The sequence below is a fragment of the Acartia tonsa genome, chromosome 1 (assembly GCF_053477335.1).
Source record: "Acartia tonsa isolate MP-2025a chromosome 1, ASM5347733v1, whole genome shotgun sequence".
Taxonomy (NCBI): domain Eukaryota; kingdom Metazoa; phylum Arthropoda; class Copepoda; order Calanoida; family Acartiidae; genus Acartia; species Acartia tonsa.
This window is the reverse complement of record NC_137260.1, coordinates 61,860,256-61,871,052: the sequence shown is the minus strand read 5'-3', so window position 1 is coordinate 61,871,052 and position 10,797 is coordinate 61,860,256. Positions and strand designations below refer to the sequence as shown.

The 10,797-nt window shown below is 31.4% G+C and overlaps 1 protein-coding gene and 1 long non-coding RNA gene across 2 annotated transcripts; both read right to left on the bottom strand.

The window, feature by feature from the left end:
- Positions 1–463: 463 nt before the first annotated feature.
- On the bottom strand, positions 464–9,265 carry LOC145328404 (low choriolytic enzyme-like). The gene is made up of 10 exons (XM_080172046.1): positions 9,251–9,265; positions 8,990–9,081; positions 6,632–6,686; positions 6,153–6,233; positions 5,188–5,228; positions 4,642–4,722; positions 2,181–2,263; positions 1,815–1,914; positions 1,300–1,493; positions 464–615 (listed from the first exon to the last, which is right to left on the bottom strand). The coding sequence occupies exons 1-10, from the start codon at positions 9,263–9,265 to the stop codon at positions 464–466; spliced, it is 894 nt and encodes a 297-aa protein (XP_080028172.1).
- A 312-nt stretch (positions 9,266–9,577) lies between these two features.
- On the bottom strand, positions 9,578–10,776 carry LOC145315574 (uncharacterized). The gene is made up of 3 exons (XR_013878092.1): positions 10,601–10,776; positions 10,085–10,162; positions 9,578–9,620 (listed from the first exon to the last, which is right to left on the bottom strand). It is a non-coding gene; the product is annotated as an uncharacterized LOC145315574 (long non-coding RNA).
- Between the last annotated feature and the right edge of the window lie 21 nt (positions 10,777–10,797).

The window sequence follows — 10,797 nt, the reverse complement described above, 5'->3', positions numbered from 1 at the left end:
TCAAACTTTAAAGGATGTTGTAATACCTAAAAATGTTCGTCCGTCTGTAAGAGACAATATTGGTAAAAAATGCATTTCTCAGCAACTATTCAAGATAAGCAGTTGATTTTTTCTTTTCCTATACCAATGATCATTCAGTATAAAACTTAATTGTCCGTCACTTAGTCATGTAACAAAGAAAAAAATTATGCAAAAAGATTTTGTGATTTTTAATTTTCAGATATACACAGATTGACCCACGTATATTTAGAAATATGGGCTGCAGAATCAGATGCTAAAAAACACTTTTTTGTGGGTCAATCTGTATTTATTTTTCATGACACTGAATATCAGCTCTACAGTGCCTTTTTTCCTCGCTACTTTTAATGTTGTCATCCTTGTTTTTGTATGATTTATTCATCGTATCAAAGACAACATTCCACGGATGTTAAAATGGAAAAAAATGGTCTTAATCCAGCGGATATTAATCGGTTTCAAAGCCAAACTGAAAATATTTATCCTTTCCTTTGCATTGGCCATCAAACAGGCAAAAACCTCCACAGAAACTTGAACATTTATTCTCTATAACTGGGACATACTTGTATGCACAATACTCGTTCTCGTTACATTCAGAATCTTAAATTAAAATCCTTATAATAAAGTAACAGGATGTGTGTCTGTGAGTCTTTATGCACCGAAGGATCTTGCTAACCGCTGAACCGATCGGGTTCTCCTTAACAGGGTAGCTTCTCATAGGTCCCGGGAAGGTTTATAAATATTTTGGGGGAGGGTACCACCACCCTCCCAAGAGAATTCGCCCCCAGAAAAAAATTTGCCCCAACCCAAAAACTTTTTTTTACTTTTTCTTTTGAAATCTAAAATAATAAATTGGGTTATCAAATTCGACTCTCTCCTCCTCTAGTGCCCCTAGAGGCATCTAGGGGAGCCAATATTAGACCGTAAAGCGATTTCTTGATTGTTTAGTTCAAACTAAGCGTGTCCAAACTTTTCCATCAATAATTTGGATCATTATTGTTAATTGTCTTTAAGAAATGTACAACAATGTTCATTAGTTTATCCCTTAAGAGCCATTAGATTACACAAGATTCTAGAAATCTAATAGATCTTAAGGGATAAGACAATGGACGATAAATTTACATCCCCAATGATTATAAACAAATTATCCCTTTTGTAGCTCATAATTATTAAAAGAATAGTACACAGACTTTTTAAGCCAACGAATTCGTTAAAGTGTTAATTAAACCAGTTTTATTTACAGTCAAATCTTCTCTCCCTCCATGAAAAAAATCCACAAATTACCTTCTACACAACTAGAACACACCCCTCCTGAACAGTGTTTAAGACATTCCTGATCAGCCAGGCAAAAAGATCCCTCTGGTAGCCTGGTCCGACATTCTGAGACTAGGGGAGCGCAGTATTCGTTGATACCACATTGTTCGTCTGAACTGCAGGAGGCCTTGTAGTCTCGGAATGGCGAGCATTTGTACATTTTTCTAGAATTTAAAAAAGCATTAATTTCGTGGATAAATAGCTGTCAAATGACCAAAAATTATAATTTTGTTTTTAAATCTATTCAAACTAAAATTTAAAACAACCAATTACATTTAGTAATATGAGGGAGGACACAGAAAAAATTCTAAACCCATTAAAGGACTTTACTTTAGAAAGTAGGCTAAAACCAACTCTGGATATATAAAAAGATCATTTAAAAGTCCTTTACAGAAATGTATTTTATTTTAATGAAACTCTGGGTTTACTGTCAGACTATCGGTCAAACGGAGGTTCGTATATTCAATGATAATGGAGAAACTTACCTAATTTTAGTTTTATCAGTATCACTTAAATCATTCTTGAACCCAATATCATCAACATTTACAGAGGATGACTTGGGGATAATGGTTCGAAGCTCTTTGTCTAAAATAAATATTTTTTGTTGTTCAAGTATAAGCATTGCTCAATTTAACCCATTTACCCTTGATAGAAATTTATCTTTAATATTTTAATTTTTTCAGTGGCTTTAATAGAAGGGTTTTTCAGTTTTTTTTTCTCTTTGGAGGTTACTTTCAAAAACTAGTTATAAACCTTTCCTATATTTAAAAGAAGCGGTTATTGAGATCTTCAGCTGCATACATATATACATCATGTTACTTTTAAATAAGAAAAAAGTAAATTTTTCTTACCATCTCTATTTTTGACAAATGCTCTAGAACTGTAATGCATAATAGATTTATAATCATATTCCTCCCCATAACCAGTTGTCCATCTAAAATAAAATAAAATAAAAAGCTACTCTATAAGTGATGTAGTGTCTGTATGTCTGCTCTAGAGCTATAATGCATAATGGATTTATAATCATATTCCTCTCCTCATCCAGTTGTATTTCTAAAATAAGAGCGCCGGGGTTTTTGTAGTTGTTAAAAATTGGGAGTTTCTGTGTAGTAAAAGTTGTCGTAAATATAGGTATTAAATAAAAAAGATTAGTTACAAAGCTAATCTATAATTCACATAATGTCTGTTTGTCCATTTGTCCGTCTGTCTGCTCTAGAGCTGTAATGCATAATAGATTTATAATTATACTCCTCCCCAAATCCAGATGTCATTTAATATAAAAATCAGCTACTTAGCTACTTTGTATTGTACTCAGAAAACGTCTTTCTGTCTGTCAAGAATTGGATAAAAATAGCATCGAAGCAACCCTACAAGTCTGTACTTGACTCTCTAGTGGGTTTCTATTTGATTTAGTACATTCATTCTATAATATAGAAAAGTAAGTTTTTTTTTAGTCTAAAGCTAAAGCATAATCATAAATAGTATTTCTTAGGATTTCTTTGCTTGGGTAAATTATACTTTAAAAATTATTTTAGCGTATAATTTGAAGCATATGTCAAAACACATATATCGTAAAAAAAATTAAGATTGCAATGAATTACATAAATATAATAAATAAGAGGGTTTGTCTGTTTAATACGGTATTGAGTTTGCTGTTTGACGAACTATAGGGCCATGTTTACCATCTAGATATACTATATCTATTTTTGAAGCATAATTTGTAGTTTTTCTATTCTAGTATAATACGTATTTCATCTGGATCAATTAGTTTTCACAGAAAAAAAAAGTTAATTATTCCTCTCCCCGTCAAATATTTAGAAATTATACAAACTCTGGGATAGTGGGATAAGATAATAGATAGATAATTAATATTCTCCCCATACTTTTATGTGAAACTGTATCGGGAGTTTTTGAGGGAGTTAAAATGATAGGTTTCAAAGGTCTGTTTGGGTCAATCTAATGTTTTTAAAAAATGGGATAAAACGAGAAGAATTTAAGTTTGAGGGGGGTTAACAGCTCTATAATCTCACCCTTGTCTGTAGATTCATTTGTCATTTTCCCCTCTCTCTTCCCTGAAGAAACTATTAGTACATTACATATAGGGCTAGACTAATACTCAGAGTTTTAAGGAAAAGGTATGTTGTTTTAAAAATGTAATTAAAGTTTTTAATTGGTATCTACTGTCAATTGTATGCAAGGATCTAAAGGGACATGGCAATGGATATGGAATTAATGAGCAACCCAATTGCAATAGACAAAATTACCCCTTTTGTAGATACTATTTCTTAAAAACTTTGAACATCATCAAGTTACAATAAAATAAAAATTCCCAAATATTGAATAAGAGGACGTGTTATGTGAATTTGAATTTTGAGGACCAGTGTAATTTAAAGTTCCACGTCTCCTACCTCCCTATAGATGTCTATTAAAACTGTATAAGAGCAAATATGCTGATTACTTTATTCCTGCTAGCCAACCAAGGTCAAGAACACTATAATGCAACTATGTCTATCATTAAGCCCTGAATATTTTCATAATTTTAAACATTTCAAAAATTATTTATCATCTATTATCTAACATTTTTTTCTATCTATCTATCTATCTATCTATCTATCTATCTATCTATCTATCTATCTATCTATGTATCTATCTATCTATCTATCTATCTATCTATCTATCTATCTATCTATGTATCTATATATCTATCTATCTATCTATCTATCTATCTATCTATCTATCTATCTATCTATCTATCTATCTATCTATCTATATATCTATCTATCTATCTATCTATCTATATATCTATCTATCTATCTATCTATCTATCTATCTATCTATCTATCTATCTATCTATCTATCTATCTATCTATCTATCTATCTATCTATCTATCTATCTATCTATCTATCTATCTATCTATCTATCTATCTATCTATCTATCTATCTATCTATCTATCTATCTATCTATCTATCTATCTATCTATATATCTATCTATCTATCTATCTATCTATCTATCTATCTATCTATCTATCTATCTATCTATCTATCTATCTATCTATCTATCTATCTATCTATCTATCTATCTATCTATCTATCTATCTATCTATCTATCTATCTATCTATCTATCTATCTATCTATCTATCTATCTATCTATCTATCTATCTATCTATCTATCTATCTATCTATCTATCTATCTATCTATCTATCTATCTATCTATCTATCTATCTATCTATCTATCTATCTATCTATCTATCTATCTATCTATCTATCTATCTATCTATCTATCTATCTATCTATCTATGTGTGTATACCTATAAGTATCAAACTGAGCATGATACTCCGGGCTGATATTATCCCACATTATTTTAATAAATTCATCTCTATCACTCCTGTATTGTGTTTAAACAGTTCAATTTAAGATTAAGAATTAATTAACAAGGATTACAATTCCATAATCACAAAGCTTTAATCGAAATTTTAAAAATTTTAATTTTTTTTTACAGATAAAAAATGTAAAGCAGGGCTTGACAGCCGCTTGTAAGCCTTACAATTTTTAGCTGGAAGTCTAAACCTGATCTTTGAAAGCATCCAAACGGATTTAGATTTGTAATATTAGACCCGGCTAACGCGCGGCTACCGATCCCGGAGTTAAAGGACACATAACTTACTAACAAAAACTGGCTAAAATATCAATAAGGTTTAATGATTTTTAGATTTATTAAAAGTAATTTATCGCATCTTATTATAGACAGCTTTCTGCGTATATTCATATTGATATTAATGAAAAATTAATACAGATTAAAACCAGTTTTGTTAATTCCTAGGGGCCAAATTTTATTTAATTAGAACTGTTCCTGCTATGTTCATGATAAAATCCAAGGGTATGCATCATCTCATGCTAAAAATAGAAAAACAAATATGACAATAAATATTTCCTTTTATAATTAGAACGAGGATGACAACATCCATAAAAGTGAAGCACTGAAACGATTGGACAAACGGACATTAACACTTGTGAACTGAATAATCAGAATATAAATTTATAAGAGTCGAAGCAAAATTGCTTGATACAGGATAATGTTTATGGACATACTTACGTTTTTAGGACTTGATTATAGAGTTTCTTTGCTTATAATATTGTACTTTGTTGTCCTAGGAATCGGCATACCAAAAATCAGATCAATCGGATAATTAGATCACATAAAAATTTGTTGTTAAAAAAAGTAAAAAAAATCAACATGTTTAAAATGGACGTACGGACATTCTGGTAATGATTATAGAGTTGCTACGCTTTCTAAATCGTACCTAACTACTACAGGAATCACCATGCAAAGTTTGAAATCGATAGAATAATTCTAACATGCCTAAATTAACATAAAAAGCTATCCGTTACAGACGGACGGACCGACCCTAATTATAGAAAAGCTTCGATTTAAAAAAAAACTAAAAGTGTACAATAATACAGGGTGAGTTAAAATAAACTACGCTTTCTCATTTTCAACACAACAAAAATAAAAAAAAATAAATGTAAATCCGTGTTGTCTGTTAAAAGGTACATTTGACTTATTGTACATTTTTTATATCTACTAAAAATACAACGCATTTTAGAGCTAAAATATTTCAGAAAATGTGTATGATTTAAAAAAAAATATTTAGATTTTTTACTTTTACAGAGAACATTTTCAATTCAATTGAAAAACAAAAAATGCAAAATATGTTCTATAATATTTGGCTAGAATTAAATTTGTAGCGATCTCCCTCCAATCAAGCAGGGTTTCAGTGCTCAAAAGTCACTTTAAGGGAAACCACCTACATTGTTTACCTTCACATGTCCAATGCTTGTGGCACATTTGCCCAGCAGGATGGACTGTGCCACTGGGAAGGGGAAATACGCAACTCCCACCTGCAATCAATCAATCACTTAACATATTCTTTAAAATATTCAATTTATAAATAAACATTATGGAATATAATATAATAAGTAATTAGAAATGTGCAGAAGAAAAAAATAAAATAAAAAATCAGCAGAATTAATCCCTCAATTAAAGTGACAGGATGTCTGTATGTGTGTTGCGAACTTGTGTATGGTTCTATTTATCGTGGAAGGATTACACCTATTTTGTGGAAGGGTACCTCCAACCTTCCAAGAGAATTCTCCCCAAGAGAATAAAACCCCAAAAATTCTTTATACTTCATTCCCCTCACCTCCATACCTTCAATTTTCACCTCGGGGGGGGGGGGGGGGGGGGGGGGCTGAGGGATAGCTGTATTATATACAATACCAAAAAATAAATATTATACCTTACTAGAACATCCACCTGTCTTCTCAAAGGTCACGTAGACAACCTCATCTTTCCTAAAACATCAATGTTTTTAATAATTTTAAAAACAAAAGGTTGTATTTAAATACTGGCGGCTACGACCCCTAGAGGCCTCTAAGGGCACTTGAGGAGGGGGAATCAAACTCCTACACATTTTTATTTTATTTTAAAAGTGTCTATTTTGATTAAGCTATTTATCTCTATACAATAATAAAATTTTGGGTACCAGAATAAATTAAAGCCCATATCCTCTCCCTCCGTGTAAATAAGGAAAATAAAGAAATGTTATATCTATCTATCTGTATGCAATTATAAAACTTTGGGTACCAGTATTAATTAAAGCCCATATCATCTCCCTTCGTGTAAATAAGGAAAATAAAGAAATTATAAATCTATTTATTTGTATGTAGCAATAAAACTTTGGGTACCAGTGTAAATCAAAGCCCATATCCTCTCCCTCCGTGTAAATAAGGAAAATAAAGAAATGGTATATCTATGTATCTGTATATAAAAATAAAACTTTAGGTACCAATGTAATTTACAGTCCAATGTCCTCTCTCTCCCTATGAATAAGGAAAAGAATAATATATATAGCAATTTATTTTTATAAAATCATAAAACACTCAAAGCCACAATCTCCATTAGAAATAAATCAAAGAATTTAAAGAGCAGCAACATTGAACGTTTTATATTTGAACAATAATCCTTATATTTTGTAGCCTTATCCTTATATAAAAATAACAGGATGTTCTTCTGTCCGTCATAGTGTATTAAAGGATTGCCAATATAATTTTCCTTTAAAGTTCAGCGTCCTATATGTCAAGGGTAGGTTCGTAATTATATTATGGGAGATTACCCCCAGCCTCTAAATAAAAACCGCCCCCCAAGAATAATTCCTACGATTTTTAAGAACTTATTTTGAATATTAAGTGTTCCTTAAGGCTTTTAGGGGCCTAGCCGCTGGTTATTACATATATTTAGCTAAAGAAATCATTCTGAAGGTTTTTATTTTCTTATTTGCGGACAAATGTCAAGAACATCATTAGATAAATATATAAAAGTTTTTTTTATCTTATTATATAAAGTAGTAAGCATTTTTTGTCTGTCCCGAAGGATCTCGCTAACCGCTGAACCGATACTGTGCTCCTTTACATTGAAGCTTCTTATAGGTCCTGGGAAGGTTTAAAACTATTTTTGGGGAGGGTGTCCTAACCTCCCTCCCCCCAAAAAATATTTTTTTTTACTCTTTTGAAACTCAAATTTAAAAGGGGATGAGGTCGACATTTTCCCCTCCTACCTTAAGTTCCCCTAGTGGCTTCTAGGGGCGTAGTCACTAGTCATTAATAATACATGTCGTTGTTTGTGAATATTAATGAAGGTGATAACATAATGTACAAAAATTCCAGAACCAACTATTATTCACTATAAGATTTAGAAGCGGAATTGCATTTGAATTTGATAAATTGCCCCCCATGCAATTTTATACAAACGCCTTCATAACAAGAATGAGGCAATCCATTGCAATACTGGATGCAAATTAATTAATCATTTTAAAATATAATTACACAGATAGAGCATTCAAGAAGTGGACATAATTTAAAGAGAGTGGACTTTGGATTGGAAATTATAATGTTACCCAATCTATAATACAAAGTAGAACGATGTCTGTCTGTTTGTTTGTCTGTTTGTTTGTAGCAAAGGATCTCGCTAACCGCTGAACCGATCGGGTTCTCCTTTACATGGTAGCTTCTCATAGGTCCAGGGAAGGTTTATAACTATTTTCTAGGGGGATGGGACACCCCAAACCCCCCTAAAAATGAAAAATACCCCCCCCCCAAAAAAAAAAAAAAAAAATTCTCCCCCCCAAATTTTTATTTTATTTTTCATTTTAATTCTAAAATACGAAAAATTGGTTTGATCAAACCTCTTGGGGCAGAGCCCCTAGAGGCTAGGGGCGAAGCCGCTAGTGATTTATAAACAAGATATCTTATTTGGTGGCAAAAAAAAATCTTGAAATCTTGAATTTTGGTGGAAATTAGCAATTCAATGAAAGGTCAAGAACGTGCTATAACACAGCATTTCATTACAACACTATTATCAGAGATCTTTAGAGAAAAGACAATTGACAATGAAATGACATACATCCCTACATGATGATAAGCAAAATTACCCCTTCTTTATATTGAAATTATTGAAAATTAAATAAAAGTACCCAAAGTAAGCGAATAAATAATAAAACTTTAGATAATAATGTATTTTACAGCCCAATGTCTCCTCCCTCACTGCTATTTATGGAAATATTTATACTTGGTACAAATTTTCAAATATCAAAACTAACCTTTCTTGCCATTTAATACATTCATCAAATTCTGAATTATAATAATTGATTGAATCTTGAATGATGGTTTGCTCCTCCTCGTCAAAACCGTCCTTGTTATTTGACCAATAGTAATGGATATAATATATACTTCGATATATTGACAGGGGAAAATTTGTCGTTACTGATATGGATCTTAATCATTGGTCAGTTCGTTCATCAAGTATGCGGGGAGGGGATGGGGTAAAGAGGTGGATGTGGGGTATCGTTATTTAGTATTACTTTATCAGAGTACATTAAATTCGTTGCAACTTCCAAGTTTTAATAAATTGATTTCAATAGTACGCTCAATCAATGCTTATCGTACATTTGAAGGGATCTTAAGAGATAAGACAATGAAAAGTTATTACACTACTTGTTTGTAACCAAGTTTTTCAGCTAAAGTAATAGATAAAATGGTTATAAAATCTTGAACTTTTTTGTAAATCAATAAAATTAAAAGAGACAATGTCTATAAGTAGCACAGAATCCACAAAAAAAGGGTAATTTTGTTCTTTGCATCAAAATTTGGCCAAAATGTCCAAAATCCTAAAATCCGCTATTGTTCATCCCTTGATCATGAAAGGAATTTTTCCCCCAGGCCACAGAAATCCTAAATCAAATCAGTATTAAATTAGTATTATCAGAATTAAACCTATAACCAAAATCATTCTTATTCTAGCTCTGTCTGTCTGTGTGTACTAAAGGATCTCCATAACTGCTGAACCGATATGATTCTCCTTTACAGTGTAGCTTCTTAGGAGTCCCAGGTAGGTTAAAAGTAGTTATGGGGAGTGTACCACCAAATTTCCAAGAGAAATCGTCCCTAGAAAAAATATTCACAAAAAATATTCTTTTAAAGGTTTATAGAAAATATAGGGGAGATATTTTGTGTATATAAGTTTTAGAAAAACCAATAGAATATTTAGGACATGCAGTCAATTAGCCAACCAACACAAAACTTTTGTTATAGATACTTAAAAAGCTTAACTTAGCCCCCGAAAAATTATAGCATTAAAATTTACTATAGAAAATAGAATAGTTTCATTTTGTTTAATTTAGAATAATAAGCTGTACCTGTAGAGCCAAGACCATTTCTGAGCAAGCCAAGATTGGGTACTGTATCACATTCTATCTCTTCTATTTTTATTTTATCTAATAACAGGATAAGGATAGTGATTTTTTTTCTTTTACGTTGCTCATTACAATACACAATTAGGACTTCCAGACAAAGGTCCTACAATCAAAGAGTTTGTTGTATATTTAATATTACTCCACTTAATTAAATATGTTCAGCTCATATAAAGACGCACTTAGATCCTTGAAAGGTCGCTTAGTCAAAGATAAACTCGTTTATTAGCGACTACTCCTCTATCTTCAAGGAGCTATTTATTCGTAGGGTTATAGAGGGGCTAGAAAAACAGAAAATCTTAAATCTGAAAAAATAGCCAAAACATCTAAGGCTCTATGTGAAGCTTACCTAAAATAGAGGACCCAATCGATTCAGTAGTTAATGAGATCTTAAGTTTCAGACAAAAAAACCTTACTACTTTAAACATTAGAATATAAAATTTTATAATCCTTATCCGTTACCTTTATTTTCATTTTTATCTTTAACATTGTCTTTATTGTTATTCTTATCACTCTTTTCATCATTTAATTTGAGATCATTTTCATCACCACCATTATGATTATGATTATCATTGTTAATTATTTTGTCTTCATCACTCTCGAGATTTAATGCTTCACTAGATTCAGCGGGAGTTTCATTACTGTCACAATTTGTGGGA